The sequence below is a fragment of the Pseudopipra pipra genome, chromosome 5 (assembly GCF_036250125.1).
Source record: "Pseudopipra pipra isolate bDixPip1 chromosome 5, bDixPip1.hap1, whole genome shotgun sequence".
Classification (NCBI taxonomy): Eukaryota; Metazoa; Chordata; class Aves; order Passeriformes; family Pipridae; genus Pseudopipra; species Pseudopipra pipra.
In genome coordinates, this window is record NC_087553.1 from 60,605,697 (window position 1) to 60,630,033 (window position 24,337).

Genomic DNA, 24,337 nt, shown 5'->3' on the forward strand with positions numbered 1-24,337 from the left:
TGCATTAATTCTTTATTGAGGAAGGGCAGTAGCATTTTACTTCCAATTCAGAAAGCAAAATGCTTCACAGACCAATTGAGAACAGCATCCTTTTGGTACCAATAGTAGGGAAGTAATAGCCCAAGTCTTCTGTCTTTTAGGGGGACCAAGAGGAGCTCTTCTGCAGTTCAGTTTGGTAGGAACTCCTTTACTTTGCTGCATTTCTCATATTATGGAGTCCTCTCAGCCTTCTCGGATCATCTTGGTGTTTCATCTATAATATAGACTGTTACCACAACATTGATAGTCTTGTTCTGCAGCACTTCATGAAACTGGGAGGGGGAGAGGTTCTTATAAATCTTAGTTTTGTCACAGCAAGGTTTCGTGGCTTGGGATGTATAACACCAAGTTGAAGTAAATGGTCTGCGAATTCTTTTGAATAGCATACTTGTTAAGTGATTTTCATCAATTACAGAAGATCAGATCTGTTTAACCTGTATATGCCAAACTAGGACCTCTGATGCAACTTAGCATTTATACTGTAAAGCAACTAAGCTGTTTCAGGTTTTGGTTGCTTGGTAGATTAAGAAGAGTGATTAAGAAAGTAGATTAAGAAAGTTCAACCTGTGACCTTGGAGATTTTGAAAACTCAGCTGGGCAAGGCCTTGAGAAACCAGATCTAACTACAAAGTTGGCCTTGCTTGGACCAGCAGGCCAACTTCACACTGTGACCTCCAGTGCGTCCTTCCACCCTGAATTACCACATGATTAGCAGAAGTAACAGCACTTCCCTACATTTTCTAAAAACGACAGTGAATAAAAATTATTTATAGTTTGTCAAAGGCTTTGGTCTTACCTCCTTGAAACATATACAGCATTTTATAGAAATAAAAAGGAAGAAGGAAGTGTGAGATAATTTTTATCAAGTTCTACTTTTAAAACCAACAGAACAAACAGGGGGACACCAAGTATATAAATTATGAAATGCACGTATACCACAAGGAAAATAAGAAAAGGAATATAATTAGTCCAATTTACATAGTACTTCACCCCTGGTTCCATATTCTGTCTGATGTTAAATTAATTGCAACAGCAAAAATGCATATTCGTAATATTTTAATGAGCCTAAAATGCAAGAGCAAAAACACTTCTTACAACTTTAATGAAGTCATTCTGAGAATACAAGATCTTTCCTGTTCCTGTGGTTTTGGTATAAGCTGCTTAGTACATTCCTCTGGACAGAAAGATACGAGGGTAGATGTCCCAATATGGCCAAGAGAAAATTGTCTGTAAAAAGCTGCATTTATGAATTCTTATTTTAACTGTGAAGTCTTCGTATTATTCTGAAAAGGAACTGGCACCCAATTGGACAATTTTGAAAGAAGGTCAAGAAAGTTTGTGTATTTATGGAATACTAAGTATGTCCATATTGAAATTTTCTTCTTAAGATGACCAGTCCATTAGTTTTTCACGTTCCAAAACTTTAAAATTCTATTAGTTTCCTTGCTATCAGTCTGCACATTAAATGTAGATAAAAGACATGTTCCTCCTCACCCCCAAAATCATTAGATGATTGGTATCTAAACAGATTTTACAAAAACAGCACTCTTTTCTGGTATTTGTTTTTCTGCCTTCCAGTTCTCATAGTCTCAAGTTAAACAATCATATCTGTACCTCAACAACCTCTCATAGGACCTAAAAGAACAGACCAGCTTATATCAAGTAGCCAAAAATCAAAGTTCTTCATGCCAAACAAACTGCAAATCCCCTGGATTTGAGGTCCTTTTGCACCCCTCTCCCTTATTTTTTTTTGTTTACATAAGAAAAAACATACAGCAAATGTGTTCTATCAGCAAACATTATTATGAATGTGTTGTATACATTACATAACATATGCATTGTATGCAAGATGAATGGAGATCTAAGGGGTAAGACTGGGTGGAGCGAGGTAGGTTATAAACCCTCTTCACAAGAAAATATTCTCTAGTTTGATCTAAAGCATTGGTTCTCATTAATGAGTTCCCAGTCCAAAATTTACTAATGACAAGGATGATATCCAATAGTTCCAGCCACTGATGAGTCAAGTGCTGCCTTCATTCTGAAGCAGAAAAACAACCCCCACACACTCAGAGCTAAAATAGAAGAATAATCACTTCACCAGAATTTCCTGACGCTACATACACAGAAGAGAAAAGCAACTGCGTTCCTAGTGTAAAGATCAAGTACATTATTGATTTCTTTCCTAGTCAGTGCTCTATGCCTTCCCCGTTAAAAACATCAGTGTCTACATGAATAGTCATTGTATGAGCCTGAACACTTACACAGCCTGAAAACTGTTCTACAGCATGACCGTCGCAGTAGCTGCATGATTTTTTCCATTACCTGAAGAAGGTCTTTTTGAGACAAATCCCATTTCTTAATTCCATTATCTCTGGATCCACTAAAAAGGTTGTCACCCATAATAGCAAGTGCTTCAATGCCATCATAATGAGGAGGTTCAAAATTGTGTGTAGGACTTACACTTCCAAGAGCCCCTTCAGTCACATCAAACATCTAAAATAAATAACACAGTATGTTATGTGAAATTTTCTGCCATCTAACGTGCTCGAAAGTCATGCAGCAAATAACTTCAGGGAAAAAACTCAGGAAGTCTTATTACAGACCACTGTATCACGATGTATATTTCACAGAATTATCTACCAGAACCACTCCTTTCTCTTTTTCCACCTCTTGTCTAAATCAGGAATGCTTCACTGACTTCAGAGAAGACTGCTCTGGGAAGAAATACTACTACTTGAATATGATACACACAGTAGCTTCATACGAAGGGCCTCTATGTACACTGTGTGATGGACTAGAGAAACAAAGTTCATGAGTGAGTTTGGGAAACATGATTCATGCTGGAAGAATCGCACAGGCAGCTTCAGGAAGAAGCATTAATATATTTTTCTGGATAAGTTGTTTTGGTAAGGGTTACATTCCATTACATGCTGATGCTTTTCACGGACTAGACACACCCCTCTCCTGGCTTGTGCTCCAAGAATAGGGTCTTAGATTCTTTAAGTCAGGTTGTTTTAACAATTTAAGGCATAATCAATCCCATCAGGTCTTTGTCCCAAGAGCAGCAGTGAAATCAATGCTGTTTCATTTTGCATTGTAGGGAGCCAGGACTCACCCAGTGGGACTGAGCTGAAAAGGAACAGATGAGCCGTAACTTTTTAAACCACTACCTCTGTTTCACAAGCAAATGTCAGACTTCATCCCCTATTATTTGTTCTTTATTGGCCTTTTAGAATGAACAAGCTTGATAGTAAAAAAGGGAGAGTTGGTAGTGTAAAGTAATACCTTGTGAGTTAAAGGTATTTTAAAAGTTACTACATTTAATTAACATGCATCGTTTCAACTGTAACAAAAAATTCAACAATAAACCAGAAAAATCAGGCATTTAGACAGAGGTGACTAATATGACTGACTCAGAAGACAAGACAGTAGTTTTCAGTGGCAGGGGATGGCAGTATCTGTGGCCAGACCTACTATTCCCAGCAGACCTACCCATGCAGCGAATCATAGAATCATACCATGTTAAGGGGTTGGAAGGGACCTTAAAGATCATAAAGTCCCAAGACTGAACATTATTCATGATCCATGACTGGTGAAATAATTTCCATCTTGGCTATTACATTTCAAATATGGAGATGTAAGTCACTTTTGCTGAAGCCTCCACCATCCCATGCTAATGTGAAGAGTTAAAATAAATAAGCAAATACTAATGGTTTACCTTTATATAATGATCCTTTGAACCAGTGACAATAAGATCCTGTCCATTGGAAATTCGATCAACAGTAAGGCACATAACAGGACCCTGGTGACCAGTTAGCTTTCCTGTAGACTGAAATCTTCAAGGATAAGGGAAGAAATAAGGATTTGTTAATTTTTTATATATCCAATACGGTCTACCACACAGTTTCTGACAGAACAGATCTTTTTATTTTTCCCTACATCTGCACTACTCATCCTACATTTTACATATACTCTATTGTTCATATCCATAGGTAAATGTTAAATCTATGCTAAATGCAACAAAAACTTCTATTTATGTAAAATAAGAATTAAAAAATTTGAAAGTAAAGACAAATCAGTCCCCTCCTAAGTATTTTCTGTATTTTGAACGCACTCTTTGGGTGCAGGTTCTGTTTGGAAAAGTGCTCTTACAGTGCAGCAATCATAGTCCCATATTACATTACGTCTATTGGCTTTCATCATCTTATCAACAATTACTGGTCAGGATTCACACAGTCACCTTAAAAGAGTGTGTTTTATAGTGCCTATCAAACAAAACCTTTTGTTTTTCCAGTCATTTTTCCTGAAACAATTCACCACAACCTTAACACATGAGAAAATCATTATCTCAGTGACCATCACAGCATGGATTAGCCAGGTTATGGACACTACCATAAATCTACACTAAAGAAGAGACACTTCATTGACCATTTTGTATGCATGACTTTGCTTTCTATGCACATGTAATGACCTAAAGAACATTCTCTTCGGCTGGTGTTCAGTACCTTTTCAGGTCCCACATCCTCACTGAGTTTCCAGCAGCTGCATAGAGGAATGTGCCAGTTGGATTTAGTGCAATTTGGTTGATCTGGTTCTCTCCAGCTGGGATAGCAACTGTTCTGTTAGTACTTCCTGAACACACATCAGCAGGCATTGCTTGGCCTGAAGACCTGAGTACAGAGAGGAGTGAGAAAAAAAAAAGAAAAAAACCCCTAAATACTACACTTTGTTCTCCACACTTTGTACACAGTTTAAAAACAAACCTATTTCACTGGGCAAAAAGGCCATAAGCCAGTTACAAATACTGAACATCTGATAAAACACTATAGGCATGAATGCAAATTGCTTTTTGTTTCCATATGTTACTGGTGCCCCATTACCGACTTAGCCTGAACACATAAAGCAAGCTTCCATTCCCAACAGACAGTGTACTTAAATTACACTGTACTGCACTATTGAATAAATATAATAAAATGTACCTAAAATTAAGACTCGTTTGAACTCTTGGCATCTGAGGTTTAGCATACTTACGTCAATGTCCGAATACACTTAGCAGAATCTCTGATGTCCCACACCTTGATATAGGAGGTTGAGACTGTGAAGACCAGGCTAGTGTAGTTGCAATATTTAATAGAAACAACATTATTTGGATGACTCCCTAGAGACATAATCTCTTGTCCAGTTACCAGATTCCAGACTTTACAGGTACGATCTAAATAAAGACAAACAAAAACGGGGAAAATAATAATAATTTAAAAAAAAAAAACAAACCAACAAAACAGAAAAATCCCATGGTTTTCCTAAACTCAGTTATTTTAAAAAAAAGTACACGCATTCATACATTTTTCTCCGTTTATGTAGACATTGCAAAAAACAGCTAAATTAAAACAGAATACATATAGGCATCATCTATCACTATCAAAATTAAGCAAGGTTAATCATTAAATGTGCATTCAAGATCTGCATATGAGCTCCCATAGAATTTTAAAAGGGAAGTGAAAATAGAGTTTACAGGCTGTAAGGTGTGGATGATGATAGATGAAGCTTTTAATTCAAGAATTCATCATCAAAAGTGTAGTTCAGGAAGAGTTTTGAGGCTTAGTATGACAGAGTTCGGACTGCCACAACAAAACTACAGAGGTGAGAAGTGATCTAAACTCTTCAGTATTTTAGGGACCTCTGAAAATTCCACTGTAAGTGCTTCAGTCACTGTTTTCATTCAGGAGCAAAGGAATTTAAGTGCTGCGACCTTTTATGTACTAAACTCCTAAATGAATAGAAGTCTTCAAGAAATTTACAACACTGACCATGAGCACAGAAAACTCTCCTTGTTGCACGTCTGCATGACTCCATACATTTTAGACATACATTTATACTGAAATAAGTACTGGAAAGATGAAGAGAAAGCTTCATGTATAGACAACAGTTATAAGAGCATGAAGAAGGGAAGTATACCAAGACCTGTCAGCCCCTTTAAAAATACCAACTATCAAGACCAAGCCAAATATCTGCAATGCACAGAAGAGCTTACTGGAATTTCTGAATTTGGCACTGGCTGCAAGTATTATCTGATGTCAGTGAGCTGAGACTTTCTGCTTCAGCAACTATTTCAAAATATTTAACCTTATTTAATTTAACAGCTGTCTACACTCTTGAGTAGAAGTGTACTTTGCAAACTGCCCTCCGAAAATATATATAGGAAAAATTCTTCCATAAGTATGGGAAGCTAGAAAAAAAAGCAAATATTTGCAACATCTGCAAGCATCCATATATTAAAAAAAAAAATCCCAAATCCAAAATTTTAGAATAAAATCTTTAAAAGTGCTTTTTTCTTCTCCTCACATAGACACCAAATTCAAAAATCTCAAAAGAAATTAACTAAGCAACATTTACAAAATCTAAATAAATGTCTTTTTGCACTTGTATACACTTGCACAAATGTTGAAATGTTGGCTTAAAACTTACAAGACCAAAGGTTTGCTCAAAGGGTGTGTCTTGGTATTTTTAACAGCCAGCAAACAGAATAGCCACAGAAACCATACCTGAATATTAGCAGTGGGGGTGGTGGTGGTGTTTTGTTTTGGGGGTTTTTGTTTGTTTGGGGGGGGGTTGTTTGATTTTTTGGGGGGTTTTTTGTTTGTTTGTTTTTTAGAAGGTTTTCTTCAAAACACTGCTTTTACCAGTTTGAAAAGTTCGGAGTGATTGCACTATCCAGTAAGGAATTTAGTGACTACTAAAAATCTGGGCTCTCCCCCAACAGCCATACAGCTCTTACAACCATAAAGGACAGGCAACAGGATGCACAGAGGAAGCAGAAAATACCTTTAGATGAAGAAGATGGCTCGAAGAACCAACTATGACATGAGGACTCTATTCAATCTCTGTGCAGTACAGGCAAAACTATGCTAATTCGCACCTCTACCCCTACCCTGAAGCTATTACCCTGCATTGCCCACCATCATATCATTCAACAAATGTTAATGTTACTCCTTTTGTAGTTTTCCACTACAAATAAGCAGCCAAATACTACACACTGGAATTAAAAACCTGTAGATAACTACTGTAAATCCTTCTTCAGAAATGGACCCTTACAATTTTCCAGTGTTTACAGCACTAAGCACAAACTGAGAATTTCACAACACACCAAGTTTGTCCAAGCAGCCTCTGTATGCAGCAGAGGTTGCCTAACCTTTAGATCCAGTGAAGAGAAGATCATCAGTTGCATCAACACAAAGCACAGCCTTGGTATGTCCTTCAGCTGTATAGATACACTGAAGTGGGGATGATCGGATGCATTTTGAAGCAGGGAATGGGTTAATTATCCCCCTAAAATAAAAACAAAGAATGTGAGTTGGGCATAGTAACAGATACAGATAAAACTAATTTACTTGCATGTAGGGGAAAAAAATTAATCTAGTTTTCTTACATGTGAGGGCAGAACAGCTGAATGCCTTTCATAAACTACGCAAGGATTTTTACTATTTAGGTTCACCACCTGTCAACTCTGGACTACCACTTAAAGGAAATCACATACAAAAACAAACAAATGAAAAGACAAGATACTGAATGTTAGGCACATGGGAAATTCCGCATAATGCTGAAAATAAGAAGATGCTTAAAGCTTTAGGATGCCTAAGATCAGCCATAAGACATCTAAGTCTAGACAGCACATCTGAAAAATGGAGCAAATGTAATGTACACTGTCAAATCCAAGCTCAGCATGCATTTCACATAACCTGCCTTCTATGTGCAGACCTGGAGAACTGCCGTAAACTTCTGTATCTGAGGAAGGTTCCCACTGCACCCCATACATGACAACACACTCATGCTCAAATGGCCAAAAAGAAATGTTGGAGTGCTGACACCCCAGAGCAATCTTCCTGGGGATTTGTAACTAGTTCTATGGTGATGCCAAAAGAGTAACTCAGCCTGAAAAGACACCCTCACAGTTCATCACCAAACAAAATTATTAGCAGTCTAAAATCCCATGCATACAACTGCACACACACAGGGATCCCATTAATTTCTGTGAAGTGTAGAAAAGCCTCAAGGAGATGCCCAAAACATGCAACATAATGCTGCGACCTGGCCAGCTTGCAGTTAAGACTCTGTCATGCTCTTCTGGGATTACACACATAACTGTGAGGAAAGGGAACTAAGGGAACATAGCCCTATCTCACCAAAAAGAAGTGTCAGGTGCTTTAGGAAAACGTAAGAATTCCACAATATTGCCTAGAAGTTTCCTACAGAAAGGAAAAAATCCTTCATGATAAAAGCTAACTTTGTGACAACTCACTAGTTTATCTAGTACGGTCTTAGAAATTATTATTTTATACATTTTTACTGCTCCTTCCATAGATTTTGCTAATATTAATAGTGCCTTAAATTGTGAGACATTAACCTCCTCATTTTGGAAAGGCATTCATTCACCCTTCAATATGCACCTTTTTATGTTTTCAAGAAAACAGGAAAAATTTCCTATTTAATAATTTAGGTCTCTATGCTTCTGTTTTCTAGCACCACACAAAACTAACATGGTTTTCTCTATAGTATTCCCTAGTGGATCATCTAAACTGAGTTACTGTTATTGCTGTTCTCACTCAGTCACTTCTGTGACAAGCCATGTAAAATAAGTGTCCTGGAGCTATTTATCTACCTGTGTGCAGTGTTCTAAAATCTAAAGACAAAAAAAAGCTACAACTGCTACAATGACCAGACAAAGCCACATTATTAGCAGTCCTCTGACTGCCCTCCTCTTGATAAACTAATTTTTCACTGAGTACCTAAGCCACAAGAACATGAGTGGGGATGTTCCTTTTATCTCTTAAGCCACTGTGCATTCTGTCAGAAATGCATAATAAAAAAACCTACTCGTTTTTATTTCCACTGGGATTTAATTTTTAGTGATCAAAGCACACAATGGAAAAAGAAAAACAAAAAGAAAGAGAGAAGCAGATAAAACATAAGAAAATGTCAGCTTCTCTTTTTAGAGGAAAATGAAGAGAGAAAGAATATGTCTAAGGAAACGTTTACATGATACTTCTCTTAAAATTAAAAAACCTGACATGCTCAACAGTGATTAAAAAAAAAAACAACACCACCCTAAAAAGGAGAGAGGGAGACATGCTTGACCAAAATCTCAGATTCTTAATGTCCTGGCAAAAGCAAAGAGAAACAATGCACAAGTAACAGGAAAAATCATGCAGCAAAATGAAATTTCTTAAGAACTGTAATAACTTCAGTGAGGGATGCCAAGAAAACAGAAAAGAGAAAGAGAGTACCTGTGTACCTCCGACAGAGAGGAATCACTTTCATCAGACCTACAATCAACAGTGGTGGAATTGTGAGGAGAAAGAATATAGGTATCAGCAAAGTAACGCCTCCATATGAGAAGAACAAACAACAGCATGGCCAACTCAGAAAAGCAATGCAAATCCACATACAGTATGCAGCATTGCTCAGGGTATATAGCAGGGTAGGGGGACAGAATAATTATCTTAAAATATCACTCTCAGCAGTAAGGTACACTGGTAGACTGTTTCAGCTCCAGAAGCTGAGTAACACCAGCTGAGCCATTTCCTATTTCCCCAATATTTTCTTACAGAAGTAAAGGCAAAAAAGTAAAAGGAGAAGACGGACGCATAATTTAACCTCTGTAAGATAGTGCTTGTTGAAATTACCAAAAGGAAAAAAAATTCAGAACATCAATGCCTGTTAAGTGTAGAAGAAATGTGTAAAATGTTAGTCATAGAGATATAAATACTAAATATGATAGCCCACTCAAATAAAAACAGCAATTTGCGAACAATCCTAAGTTCAAAATCCTCATTTTTAAAAACGTTTAAGAATAAAAAACCAAGAAAACATACAAGACAATTCCCCAAGATATGAACATTTGCAGTATGTCCTAAGATGTCCTTCATTTTCAACTCAAATCAAACAGATTCAGCAGTTTCAATTTAACTTCAAGGTCAGTTCAGAGAAAACAAAAAGGGTTAGGTGGAAGTTAGCAATAAGATAAAGGCAACATAGCTAAGATAAAGAAATTACAAGCACAGTTACTGAAAGTCTTGCAAGCCACTGCTTGGTATGTGGTGGCTATAGACCACTGAAAAAACCCAAGTTTTATAAAAAAACCCAACAGTGTAAACAGACAAGAGCAATTTCTTATTTTGCTACAGTTAGAACTAAAGGTTTCTTTCAAATTTGAGTTGTAGTTCATAAGCACTGCATGACACTTGTACCAGTAATGAAACCTGCAATAAAGATTCTAGTCAAGTAAAGTCCACTGCCATTTGGAGTAGGGCTCCTAACAGATGCCTAATATGAGGAAAATGAGTTCTACTTCTTCTAAACCAGATATGAATATCATCTACTCCTGCAGATCACCTCCTAAAGTCAGTCTGTTTGATAATTTGTATAATCTCTAAACAACTGTGTTCTAGGCATTTCAACATCCCATCCTCCAGGGTGCTGTTAGGACAGGGACAGCACTCTAAGCAACGCTGGAGTAACCGAATAACTGTCAAAAGCACTATTTTCTAAATTATCACCTAAAACCTACTTTCAAATGTAAACACACACAAATACACATGCATCTAAGAATTCTACCATTCTTTTCTATTTTGGGTTTAAAACTATAAATACCAGACATGGCCTAGAAAACAGGAAACAAGGTTCAGCAGGAAATTTCTTTTCTTGAATTTTTACAGTGATTCCATAGCAGTTTAAAATATTTTCTTTGAAAACTACTCAAAAACATGAGAAATATCTCCTCCTGTCTTGCAGAAGGGCAAAATTTCTACCAGACACTACACTGATAACTTGAGCACACTTTGCATTTCCCTGGTTGGGGGCTGAGGCTTCCCTTTGTGACTTACTTATCCTGCTGAACTGATGTGTTTCCCTGAGAAACAGTAAGACGACTAAAAACATTCATTTCATTACGGGGCCGGCTTGGTGGGGAAGTAGGAGGTGACAGACTAGCCTCTGGGGCTCCAGAATCTGAGCTACAAAAAAAAAAGAACATCTTCTTTAAGAGGTTATGAATGGTTAGAGAAGTTAAATGCAACATGCCTCAAACGTTAGATGCTCTTTTCTTAAGCAAATAAATAAAATTATAATACTAGCTACAGATATTTCCCAGAGAAGGCAATAAGCTTAAGACTGCAGAGTGCAAGGTGGCACAATGTTCAAAGTTTAAGTGCTAAAAGTGAAAGCTCCAGGCAGAAAACATACAATATGTAAAATGAAGAAATTCTTATAAAGCTGCAGAGTCTTAGAAAAATTGATGACTTCAATTAAAAAAAAAAAAATAAATCATTTGCAAATGCTCCAAAGGACATTTTCTCAGGGCTCTGCTCCTGAGTTATTTTGTACAGAAAAGCAATCTGGGAATAAAACAAACAACCACACCACACACAAGGTGAGCAATGAGTGCCAACACTGCCAACAATAAAACCTGTCCTAGATTTAAAGAAATAGAAAAATACAGATTATTTTTCAAGAAAATTCAAGGAAGGTTTAAAATACATCAGAGTAAATAAATTTGAAAGAATCTTACAGTTTTTGTTCTTTTGTCTTTGGCTTTTCCATTGTTTTCTCATAGGCTTTTCTCTTTGCTAAAGGTGAAGGCTCAGGTATTTTCTTCTCTGGTAGAGATGTCTGTCTGGAACTAAAGCAAGAGCAATTGTTATCTTACTTTGAGGTCCTTTCACAAAACTTGCTTTTCTTACATTACCTGTCATTCTCCCAGTAAGATTCCAAATTTTTGACCATGCTTAATCTATTATTGCCTTTCTTGAATTTAAGGATTATAAACTTGTTCTCACACTTCAATATAAAAATATACCAAGTTTATTAACTTTCACAGTTGATCAACATATAGAGTCAGATACTGAATATGCAAAGGAGATTTACTAATTCAATAATAAAAGAGAAGGACTAAAAGAAATACAGTGAAATATGCATCTCAAATTATGGTCATGGAAATTCTAAATTTCAGATTCCACATTTTCGTCTACAATAGACCATTTACAGACAGGAAGAACAGAGAAATCAGATTGATTCTTATACATGAATGAAACTTTCCATTAACATGTGTTTCAATATAAGATTCAAAATTATGAAGAAAATGTACTTCCCATTGGCAACCTGACTATAATAACGCTGCTTTTCTTTGTCCCCCATTTTCCTTCTCCCTTGCTTTCCATTCCTCCTTTGACTCTCTAGTTCTTACTCTGAAATAATTCCAGTTCACAGTCTCTGTGGTCTTTCTCCCAACCTTTTATTCCCCATTAAAATTAAGAAAAATATCAGGAGGGCAATATTAAAGCTGACACTCAAATGTCATCATTTCACCACAGTAAGACAAAAAAAAAAAAGAAAAGACATCTGAATGGTTTCCATTCTTCTGAACTCCTATTTCTCACTAGCTGAACAATCAAAAAAGCAGTATTTGCCTTGGTTTATCCTAGTTTTCTGGGTTTAGAGTTTTTTCTATGAATATGAGGACCAGAAACACTCACTAAAAGAAAGAAAGCAGATTCTGGAAGTGCTTTTGTTTCACAGAACTTCATTAAGCAGATAAAGTTCAGCTGGCAGGTCACATGCCTGACATAGTTACTACCATCCTGTCTCAGAGCTCTATGGGTTCTGGATATGTACAGCTGCAACTTCTCTGCATGAGAAAAGCTGTATCAGTTTCCCTTGAGAGGAAATCTGTGCTATATAAAATCCACCTGGGGACTGAAATACAGAATAACATTCTTTAACAAGGAAAGCACAACAAAGAACAGCTACTTAAGTAGATGAAACTGTCTCCAGTGATCACAAACCCTAACTGGAATGTGAAGGACCTGCAGGACCTAGTGCCAAGAACTGCATGCCAACCCTAGAGCTTCCCAGGGGTCTTCAAGTGACAGAAAAAGGAGGATAAGTGATAACCTGTCTGGTTTTGCACAAAAGCCTAGCAGTTAAGTTACTAAAAAGGGGAGAAGGTGGGTTTAACTCTTCTCACAGCTGGAGTATCCATTTCTGTTTAGGGCTCCCTTACCTCTAAGCATACTCTGCAAAGGACATTAAAAAAGGTGGAACAGGACACACTCCCTTCCTCTCTTTATGCTGGACCAGAATGCATTTGGGAATGCAAAAATCCTGAGGTAACAAGGCAAATCCTATGAATCAGGATGATCCTAGGTCTTTCAACAAGGATGACAAGGGTTATAGTGTCTACTGCCAGGGTTGCCTATGTGTCCACTGTGCAGCTACAAGATTAAATAAATCAAACCAGAAACTGGAACCCAAGTTCCTCTTCCTCACACTGGAATCCTGCATATTCTAACATGCAACCAGCTTTCACTTGCTCACTACCTGCCCCTTGAGTCTTCCATCTTTGACTCCACAGTGGAACATCCTCAGAAGAGGGTATAAAGAGCATGATCATTTTATGAATTCTTTTTGAAAGCCTGGATAGGCAGGTATTATAAAAATTATTATAAAATATAAATATTTTGTAAAATATAAATATTTTCTAAAAAATTATAACCATTATCATTAAAAATTATAAAAATAAAAATTATTCAGCTGTCTTGCTGGAATGGAATTCCTAAGCATAGTTGTAAAGAACAGGTGCTCTGCTCTGCACTGGTGCAGCCTCACCTTGAATATTGTGTGCAGTTTTGGGGACCTCAATATAAGAAAAATATTAAGCTACTAGAAAGTGTCCAAAGGAGGGCAATGAAGATGGTGAAGGTCCTTGAGGAGAAGCTGCATGAAGAGCAGCTGAGGTCACTTGATCTGTTCAGCCTAGAGGAGACTGAGACCTCATTGCAGTTACAGCTTCCTCATGATCTCTTCTCTGTGGTAACCCAAGGGAACAGGACCCAAGGGAACGGCCGGAAGTTGTGTCAGGGGAGGTTTAGGTTGGATATTAGAAAGAGGCTCTTTACCCAGAGGGTGGTTGGGCACTGGAACAGGCTCCCCAGGGAAGTCCTCACAGCACCAAGCCTGACAGAGTTCAAGAAGTGTTTGGACAATATATTGTAATATATTTTATTACAAGAGAGATGATGGCACCACAGGTCCATAGGGGAAGGCCAGATGGCTCACAAAGACAAGCTTTCTTCAACTATGAGCAGTGACCAAGCAAAACCAGCAATACTGTATAAAGTACACGGACTTATATTTTTGAAAAACCATCTACATTGCAGTGACAAAGTCACTGCAGACTGATTGTGGGAATTTTGGAGCACTTATATACTAAAACATGATCAATAAAAAATGAATAAAGGTGAGGCCTACTGCTGATTGAATTGATTTATTGACAGCATCTAACTCTCAAATGCTTGCAGAACACGGTTTTGGGAAAATCCTGTTTTGCCTCATTGCTGGCTCATTCTCATACATGGATACATTCTAGAAAATGGAGTGAGGCAAAAGTTTGTATTACCTGAGTTTGGGATGCCAGGTCATAACACTTGACGTTACAGATGTTGAAGCTTCAAAAGTCTTTACGCATCTCACACTAACTGCTGAAACAAGTGGGTTTTTTCCACCTAACTTCACCCTCAAGAGCATTCTTCCCAAGCACATTCTAGATGTAAAGTGCACTGAAGCCATCAGCAAGGGTTAATAATTGCTGTCAGCAGTGTTTTACTGTTCATGATTGCCACCTCAAGCACATGCCAGAAATACATAGTAAAAATAATACAAATTGCAAGTGTACATTAGATGGAGATTGCTGTAAAAATATGCAAATAGGACAGATGAATATTGAAAGATGCCTAATTTCAGAACCTGTAACATGAAGATAGCTATGGGACACAGATTTCCATATCACTGAATGTGGCAAGCACATTCAATCTATATGAGTTTGTGCAATATAGGAGCTAGTACCTTAAAAAGCCAAGAAAAGGTCTCTAGCAGTGAATAGCTAATAATCAGCAGTGATATTTGTAGATATAAAAAGAACAGCAAGTGAGAAAAAAAGAGTGCATGTGAGAGACACCTGCTGGCCCCAAAGTAAAAAGACAAAAATAATATTTTTAGTTCTATTATGAATCAAGTGATACTTGCAATTAGAAAGATTGTACTGCAGGTAAGTGCAACCTGCAAACAGAAAGGATTTTTGAGGATTCATAACATTACCATGTTTCTTTCAACTTTTCACTTGCATACACTATTGCTGCATGGACTTCTTCATTTTAAGCATAGTCCATACAAGACAATTCACAGAAAGGTTTTTCCTAATAGTTAGGACCATATAGAAATACTATGTTATATAAGTGTTTGGGTTGGAGTTTGGGGTGTGGGGTTTTGGTTTTTTTTAATCTCTCTGCTGTTTTAAGCAGATTATCACTACCTCTCTAGAATGTGCATTTCCCATAGCACTAATACAGCAAAGTATTCAAGGTATTAGATGGGTTTTTCCCCCTATGTAGAACAAGGTTACAGTAATTTTACAAAGCAACTTAACAAAAAACTTACATCTTCAGTAACAACCACAGTACTTACAACACTGTATTTATACCTTCTAGAGTGGTGATGGTAGAAAAGAAGCAGCTTAGTCAGTATTATTTAGTAGGCTTCAAGTATATCAACCTCACTTATAAAGTTAAAATAACAGATTACAAGAAATTGGCAACATGCATTTTTTAAAAGCAAAGGATAATTAGTACAGCATGGCCAAACTTACATGCTGCCTATCTTAGAAGGTAAGCCAGATGGTGGGGGTATAAACTCTCTGTCCCTAGCAGAAGTATCATTTGTGTCAGCAGTCATCCCGCTTTCTTGGGTTTCTGCAACTGATGCAAGAGAGCCAGCCGAAGGAGAGTCTGCAGCACTACTGTCAGAGACTAAATCACTGTTGGCTGCATACAGCAATTCCATCTGGGTAGTGGTCCTCCGGCGGGCCTGGAGAAAAATAAAAACCAAACTGCCACTTAAACATGTGTCAGGAGTGCTGCATTTAAGCTTATCATTAGCTAGCAATTAGCATCCCCCTCAATCACTTGGCAACTGCCTTTGGAAACTAAATTTAGAAGCTCACCTCTACTCTTGGGCAATGATTTCAGAGTAGGCAAGTCAAATTCAATGGCATAAAACACTGATTTGACTGTACATGTTAGGTGTGATTATACCGTGAAATTAATATCTACTCCTCGGGGAAAGAAAGGCCAGTGGGGAAGACAAAGATCCAGTCTGAACAGAGCCATTACAAAAATGACATGTTTATTTTGTGATATTTTCAGACAAAACTCACTCAGTTTAACTGCCCAAATAGCTTCACACCAATGAATGCTACCAATAATGCAACAGCCAACATAGATATTTTCCTCCAAAGCCAACTGCAGTTAGAAAAGTGGAGGTTAAGCTTCTATTTACTTTGCAAACTTGGCTTATGCTCCTGTGAGCACAGAAGCAAAACTGCAATCAGTGCACATTTCCAGTTCCCACTACCATTAATATTAAACTGCAGACAGCCTAGAGATATTCCTCTAATGTCAACTGTAATTAAGAGTCTGGAGGTCAAACTTTTATTTGTTTCATAAACAAGCAAATTGCAAACAATAAGCATGTTCACAGTTCCCACTGCAATTGACATTGAACTGTGGCCTAAGTAATACTAACCTGCCAAACTACAACCAGTTTGGAGTGCACATAACTGGAAGACTACATCTTTTTCTGAAATTCTAAAAATTTAGCCCAAAAATATTGAAAAAGTTATTCTTAACATTGCTTCTCAGAGAGGAGTGTCACACAAAATCATATTGCACACAAATCAAATGAAGAATACATCAGTTCACCTTTTGCATCTCTTCGCTCTTGCTTTGCCCTAAAGACATTAAGGAACATTGTCCAGAAGGTAATTATGAATTATTATAGAATCATAGAATCACTTAGAAGTCATTTAGATGAATTATTATCATCATTGTACATCCTACCTTGCTTTTGGGTTTGACTTCACCACAAAGCTTCAAAAGATCTGAAGATAATGAACTAAAAGAAAAAAATTGCATCACATTTAGAAAGGAGCCATATTTTTGCAGAATGTGTATTCTTATTCTTCTTTCTTTCTACTGAAATTGTGGGCAAAGTGTAATGAAAAAATGTCAGAGGTATTTTCTAACAGATGCACAATGCATTACAAAAGAAGAAATTACAGTAATTTTTCTAGAATAAGATCCAGTTACCTGATAACAAAGATTTTCTCACCTTCCTTCTGTCCCAGGACTATGCAATGGGGCATCCTCATCAGTACTATCTTCCAAATTTTCTGGAAAATTTCCAAAATAATAACGTTAATGTGTCCACCTATGTCAGGAGGTCTCAGACTATGCTGAATATAGATGAATGGAGTACAAGAGACAGGGATTTTCAAAATATCTTGACTATTTTCTATTCAGTCCCCATTGAATTTTCCTGGCATCTAAACTAATTTTTTTCACACAATCTCAATAAATCATACATCTAGGCACACTGTGCCAAATGTGGTCCTCTATCTATTGTAGCAGACAACAGAGATGATAGAAAAACAGAAATTCTAGAAGAAAATCTGTAAGAAAGCAGATAAAGCAAATAAAACGAACTACAAAACATGGAAGAGATGAGAGGTAAATCAGTGGACAGTAAGGATGTCTGTTTCTCCTTTTTTTTTTTTTAAATCTTCTTGCTGCAAGACAGAATCAGCCTGGTTATAATAAAAAAGAAAATTGTATTTGTAACTAGCTAATGAGCTGAGGCTCAGCCTGAGCTTATACAGAGTGCCACCATTTGAGCTGACAAGAAGCAAACATTTTATTAGTATATAAGCATTTATGTTTCAAAAGAGGATGATGTTACCACTTACTACTATAGAACTGCTTCCTTAAAAGAGATTAAATGTAAATGGAAGCTGTTCAGTAGAAATATTCCTGAAGTAAAAATGGGTATGCACACCTGTCACAAAAGACAAAACCAGCATGCATGTCATACACTAACGCTGTCAAACATATGATTGCCATGTCTGCATGCAAACAGTGCAAAACATTAGGCTGAGACGATGAGTCAAGGGCACATGTACAATCAATGCCGGACTGCTGGGAAAGCGAATCCCTTAACTTGCATATTATTCTAATAATACATTTTAAGCACAGTTTAAGGACATTGCTTGCAGAAGTGTGTTACGATGTCCCTTATTTTTGAACATACTCCAGAAATCTGAAGGATTAAATAACCTTCCATTACATCTCCTCTTTACTATTAGAGACACCTTAAGTCTCTTTACTTCATTTCTGCCAGAAAGCAGATACCATTTACAATGCATAGAACCAATATATGTGTAACCCATATTAAAACATGTTTGTCCATGTATATGTTTTAAGTGCAAGTTCATGCTGTGGAGAAAGGGAGGGAAGATACTTTTTTCAGCTGACTTCTGAGAAGGAATGAAGAAAAGAGAAGGAAAATACTGCCTGTTTGTGTATGCTGCATCTAAACATGTTTTCTGAAAAAGTCAAAACCATATATCAATCTAGACCCAACACCAACAATGCACTTCAGAGGTACTCAACTGCTGTATTAATCTTAGTAATGTAACCTTAATTATCAGAAATACAACAATATTATAAAGAAAGCAGGGTCACAGGAATAGCACTCTGGATTTTCTTTTTTTTTTTGTTCCATCCTGGATTTGAGCCCAGATTAAACATTTTCAATACACATTATTATCATTATTATTATTAGTCTTCTGCAGAAGAGGGGATCTAGAGTACTGCTCCTTCTAGGAAGACAGAAGCAGCATCCATAAAATAAAGGCACTTTAAAAAAATATAGGTTTCTTGTTAGAATGATGTTACTTCATCTCCTTCTCATAAAGAACTTGCAATCTCTTTTTACAGGTAACTAAGGAGAAAGTGTGGAATGACCACAAAAGATGGGATTTTATTTGTAGGCTCACACTCATGTGACCTGACGTGTTTCTTCAGTTTGTCTGCAATTCAGCACAGGAAGACTGCCAAAGCCCCAAGATAGAAACCAGTCCACAGAATCAACACAAGGTAAGAGCAAGATTCTGCAGGAAGTCCTGAGTGAGAAGAGATGAAAGGAGCAATAAAGTTAGTAAAGGCAGTGCTGCTTGCAAGGAGCAGCAGGGATGACTGCTAGTAAACCAGTAATTGCAGAACAGTGGAGAACTTTTCTGATGATTTGTCTTCATCCTCATGCAGTGGCAACTGGACACTACCAGTACAATGCCATACATCAGCACAGTTCATCCAGAGGAAATGACATTTGACCAGCCCTCTTAAGATCTGCACACAGATGGTTATGAGTCACATCCATGAATGTCCATATGTCATAGGTGGGAAGGAAAAGCAGCTCCCACAGCTCTTCAGGAAGGAGTCACTTCAGCAACACTCAAAAATCAATTTCACGGTCATTTTAACTCCTCACAAGAGTCGATAGGACAGCGAATGGCAGCTAGTTCAACCACAAACAAGGTAGATGTGCACTGAAAACCCACTCAGGTCAAAATCTGAGTCTGTGATGTACTTTCCTGCAGACTAAACTCTTTCTTAGTTTACACTTGAGTGAAAGTGCACAACTACACTGAGGAATGTTCAAACTTTTTCAAGCCAAATGTATTCAAATGGCTAAGAACTTTTGAAGGTATCAGATCTGAAAGTAAGCATCAAAAGAGCGATTCACAAAACCCCTGGAAGTGCAACCCCTCTCTAGGGATGGGGCTGGCTGCATACTACCACTGAGATGTCAGTCAGGCATCCTGGTGAAATTGGTCTCGGGATCTGCTGCCACCCACACTTCTACCTGTGCAAACTGTGTCAGGTTAACAGAAAGCCCCTGCAACAGAGTGCCAGCTAATCAGCTGGAAATCCCAGCGTCAAAGCCTCACTACAATGGCATGAACTCCCTGCAGCTCAAAAGGTTGGGTCACTAATGATCTACAGAACTATCGACAGTTGGAATTTCAACTTGGACCAAGGTTAGTATGGCACATTCAGCCAAGATACACCCATGGTGAAGTTTCCTTCCTATAGTGTTAGAACAATCCTGAGTGGCTTAGATATTTGAAAAGTCTTAGTTCATGCTTGCAAAGTGTTAAAAAGTTTCTTTAATGAGATATACTCTACACAAACTTTGATAATAGAGCTACTGTCCAGAGCTAAAGAAAATACAATGCTGTCTGGAGAAACATTGCTCCAACAGGAGTGAACATGCAGACACACTGAAGGTCTATTCTAGATGCACTATGAGATTACAAACCACTGATGTTCCTGAATAAATAACTGGCTGCATGCAGCAAGATTCCCTGACACAGATCTTCTGGTGTCACCTGACAGGAAGCTAGCAAAGTTCTCACCATCTCTAGATGATAAGCTATACACTTTCAGGTAGTTTTGAGCTTTTGAAATGTTTCAGACGCCTATGCAAACTAGCACAGGACAGCATAATGTGATTAAAAGCAGCATAAGACAATACAAAAGGAATTGAGACTGATACCAGGAATATTTTTTTCAAGTTTCAAACACAGCCAATTTTGTCAAGGGGAGAAAAATAAGCATAATTCTTTTGGGAATAATTTTAAAGCAACAACAACAAAAGACATCTCAAAATCAGTGAAGTCAGTAACTTAATCCCAATTGAAAAAGTGAGATATAATCCTGCATTCTGTATAATATTTACATTACAGAATGAGCTATCTGCAAAAGGTTAATAATGACCTGCACGTTAAGAATTGCCTTTTTTTTCGACCTAAAAAGATGAGCAGAATTTGTCACAACTACAGCAGTAGTATATCATGAAATAGCTTTTTGTAGGCTGAACATACTTTAGGTTCATAAGCAGCAAGTTATAAATTTGAAATACAGTTCTGCTTACTGTCTTCACTTCTTATGTGGCAAATCTAACTACCACGAGGGCTACTACCACAAGTGATAGGGACGGTTTCAGAAAGGAAGAAATGCTCTGTAAGCTCATGATAATGAGTACATTTACAAAACAGTTCATGCAAACTTCACACACACTCACAAATTCTAAGATGCACCAGTTAGTGAACGTGAATGCATTAGTAACTCATGCAGCTGTACAGTACACAGAAAGCTAAACATACTTACCTAATGGTATGCTATCTAGGTCTGTGTAAATACAGCAACAAGGAAAAAAAAGCAACATTCCAATCAAAACATATCCATTTATAAAAAGAAATAAAACAAAAGTACCCAAATGTATTCTAAACTTTTCTTAGTATCATCTCATGAGAAGTAGAATAGATGCCGTAACAGATATAAAATGCTATGTTCAAAATCACTAGCATATGATGATTGAATAGCATTGAATATTTAGAATTTCACATTCACATGTTGAAACAATTCCATTTTGTAAATACATTGTCTTCTGTAAAAATAACAAGCAGATTATTTGAATTTTAAAAAATCTCAATAATAAAAAAAACTTAATTTCCTACATTTCATTGCTGAGAGGGTATACTTAAAAATGTCATCCATGCTCATCAATTGTGAAGTATTTGGTGTTATAATACAGCATCTATTCAGAGAGGAAATAGTCTAGAACGCCCAGTACAGCATGCATGAAAGGCAAACATGACATGCAGCTGACTATTCAAAAAAACAAGATGACAAAACTACCTTGCAAAGCATGACCCAGAAAAGCATCAAGTTCAGGATTTAACTCAGCTTTTTCTTTTAGCATATGAAACAGCAGTTGGTTTTGAGTAGCACTAGTAATTTCTGTCTGCTTAAGGCGTCCCTCAAGAACTTTGATCTGAGCTTCTTTTTGTGCTGCTTGGAGACCCTAGGAGAGAGAGAAAGAAAGAAAGAAAGATGGCAAATGTTTTGTCACAACTCTTTTTTTACAAAATGAGAACTGTCAAAACTTTTTAAAAACTGCAAGCACAAACAATGTGTATATTGCAGCCTTTTTTTAATATCCTAAAGATCAGGCATCAACTAAAGGTCTTTTTCTTTCTTTCTTCTTTTAAAGAGACTCATTAACCATTCAGTTAACTTGTATTCCTCAGACTGCCTTGCAAATATGCATCTAGTTGGACATGACTCCCAAGGGCAATTCAGAGCCTTGGCATTTATTTAAGAGTAGCAAGCATCTGAAAAATCCATATTTTCACTTTTGTCAAATAAGTCCTTTCTTTAAAAAAATTATTACCATGATACTGTATGATAAAGAATGAGAGGAGAGTTGGAGGTGGGATGGGGTGGGACCCAGAACTGTAATCTTTCCTATACAATCACTCGGTGAACTTTCAGCTTCTGATGAAAGATCTCATGGCCTAACTTATGACACAATCCATTCTAAGGGAACTTCCCTAGACCCATGGATTAGTGGGAATTTTTCAGCTGTAGAAAACACAGCCAAAGAAATTTACAGAGAATGGTTTCCAAATAGATCTCTAAATTTCAAATTCCAAAAGAAACAGTAGAGAAAAATGAAGGTACAACACATCTTCTCAAAGATTTGTAGGGCAACAGAGGCCTCTGAGTGCTAGCACTTGAGAAACAAGTGTAGCCCTATCAGCTTACATATTACATTCTGATTAAACTAAAACTGCACATCAATAGACACATTTTGCATATGAAAACAAACAACAATAGATAGCAGGCATAACCAATTTTGCAAAAAAGAAATAAATCTTCAGTATTTCTACATTATACTTATCAAAAAGATGATGGAAACCTTCATATCATGGATCCTTCCATCATAATAAGCAAAAATCGTTAACAGAGTAAGTCAGAGGCACTTTTCTCATATTAACTCTGTTGCAAGAGCCATTCAAACCCACCCAAGGGCTGAAAAAATATCAAAAGACTGAAATTTCCCAAAGCCAATGTGATTGTGGCAGATTTTTTATCTTTTTTCGTCACAAACTTTTGTGATTACCTGCATAGTGATGAATCAAGAATGCAAAAAAAGAACAGAGAATTGGTCAGTGGGACTGATCAAAGATCATTTCAATACCCTTGAAATATTTCATTTGATTCAATGACACTGAGTACTGTTCTCCAGACAGAAACAAAAGCAGCAGCAAGAGAATATGATACATGTGTGCACAGGGCTATAAGCTGCCAAACACTCATTTTGAAAATATTACTCCCCAAGGCTTTCAGAAAATGTCCCTATTGCTCTACTCAAAAGAGTCTGAGTAAAGTATGCCATGCATCAATATATAACTTAAGTTTTTAAAGCTTCATATTTTTACAAAAGCAGCTGAGCCAGTCTTTTAAAAAGAGATCCTGAGCATTCTTTAGAAGTTTGTTTAAAAACACGGAAAGTGATTTATTTGATTACAAAAAGCTAGTGCTCTTATAGGAACAATACGTGATAACGAGTACAGTGAAGTTGGCTCTACTGCAGATTGAAAATCAGGCAACAAATTGAAGGGGATGATAGATCTCAAGGGCCTTCACACTGACAACCAGCATGACTCAGTAGTGTTGACCAGCTTTGCTTTATTTAATGCATATTGGTCAGTCTTTATGTTGGCACAACTCTGCTCATGGTACATTCCACAGTCCTGGCACACGGGTACTTCCCTTAACACATTACCTTATTGATACCCATTGTGAGGAAGTGATCAAGCAAATATCGAGCTTCTGTCAAAGTACAAGCATTAATCACTGCTGTTACATCCAAGGTCTCTCCTTCTTCCTGTGGGTGCAATGATAAAAACAGTCAGATTGTGAAAAAGTCCCAAGAATTATATTAATGCCAGCAGACTAGAAAGCATCAGCTTTTGACATTTAAATGCTTTGCAATCTTAACTTGCATTACACTATTGACACTAGAACTCAGATATGAAAATTCAATTGTATAAACAGTCTTATTTCAAACTTCACACGAAAGTTTTCACCAATTTTCACTTCCTGGTTCAGTAATTACACAGACAAACCAAAAATAATTTTTAAGTGAGAACATTTTCAAGGCTAACACAGTTGTGTTTCTTGTCCCCCTTTTACCATTTTTGCATTAATACTTGACTTACTTTTGCTTCCTCCATTTGCATAATATTTGCTTGGCAGTCAGAAATGCTGTCATTAATGTAGTCTATATTCGCAGTTACTGATTCCATCTCTTCATTTATGTTTTGGACATTTCTATCTGCTTCATTGCCACCATCTTTGATGAGTTTCTCCCTTTTCTTTGAGAGTTTTTCTCTTCTTTTTGTAAGTTCTTCACGTTGCTATTTTTCCAAAAGACATAATATAACATAAAAAGGAATTAGTAAGACCTTAGGGTATTTAAGTGCCTTTTTGTTTTGTTTTCTTTA

General features: G+C 37.0%; 1 protein-coding gene across 10 annotated transcripts in view; it reads right to left on the reverse strand.

Moving 5' to 3' along the window:
• Positions 1–24,337, reverse strand: part of KIF21A (kinesin family member 21A) — an 88,045-nt gene that overhangs the window by 3,833 nt on the left and 59,875 nt on the right. For 2 of the 10 annotated variants that reach the window (XM_064656278.1, XM_064656276.1), the window contains 15 exons: positions 24,053–24,250; positions 23,617–23,718; positions 21,684–21,849; positions 21,153–21,173; positions 17,254–17,314; positions 16,983–17,037; positions 15,734–15,951; positions 11,603–11,713; positions 10,920–11,048; positions 9,321–9,359; positions 7,229–7,365; positions 5,071–5,251; positions 4,545–4,709; positions 3,758–3,875; positions 2,362–2,532 (listed from right to left, as the gene is read on the reverse strand). In XM_064656278.1, the coding sequence (XP_064512348.1) occupies positions 2,362–2,532; positions 3,758–3,875; positions 4,545–4,709; positions 5,071–5,251; positions 7,229–7,365; positions 9,321–9,359; positions 10,920–11,048; positions 11,603–11,713; positions 15,734–15,951; positions 16,983–17,037; positions 17,254–17,314; positions 21,153–21,173; positions 21,684–21,849; positions 23,617–23,718; positions 24,053–24,250 (1,872 nt within the window). The remainder of the gene's footprint in view (positions 1–2,361; positions 2,533–3,757; positions 3,876–4,544; positions 4,710–5,070; positions 5,252–7,228; positions 7,366–9,320; positions 9,360–10,919; positions 11,049–11,602; positions 11,714–15,733; positions 15,952–16,982; positions 17,038–17,253; positions 17,315–21,152; positions 21,174–21,683; positions 21,850–23,616; positions 23,719–24,052; positions 24,251–24,337) is intronic. The other 8 variants (XM_064656280.1, XM_064656277.1, XM_064656284.1 and 5 more) reach the window with 5 other exon arrangements.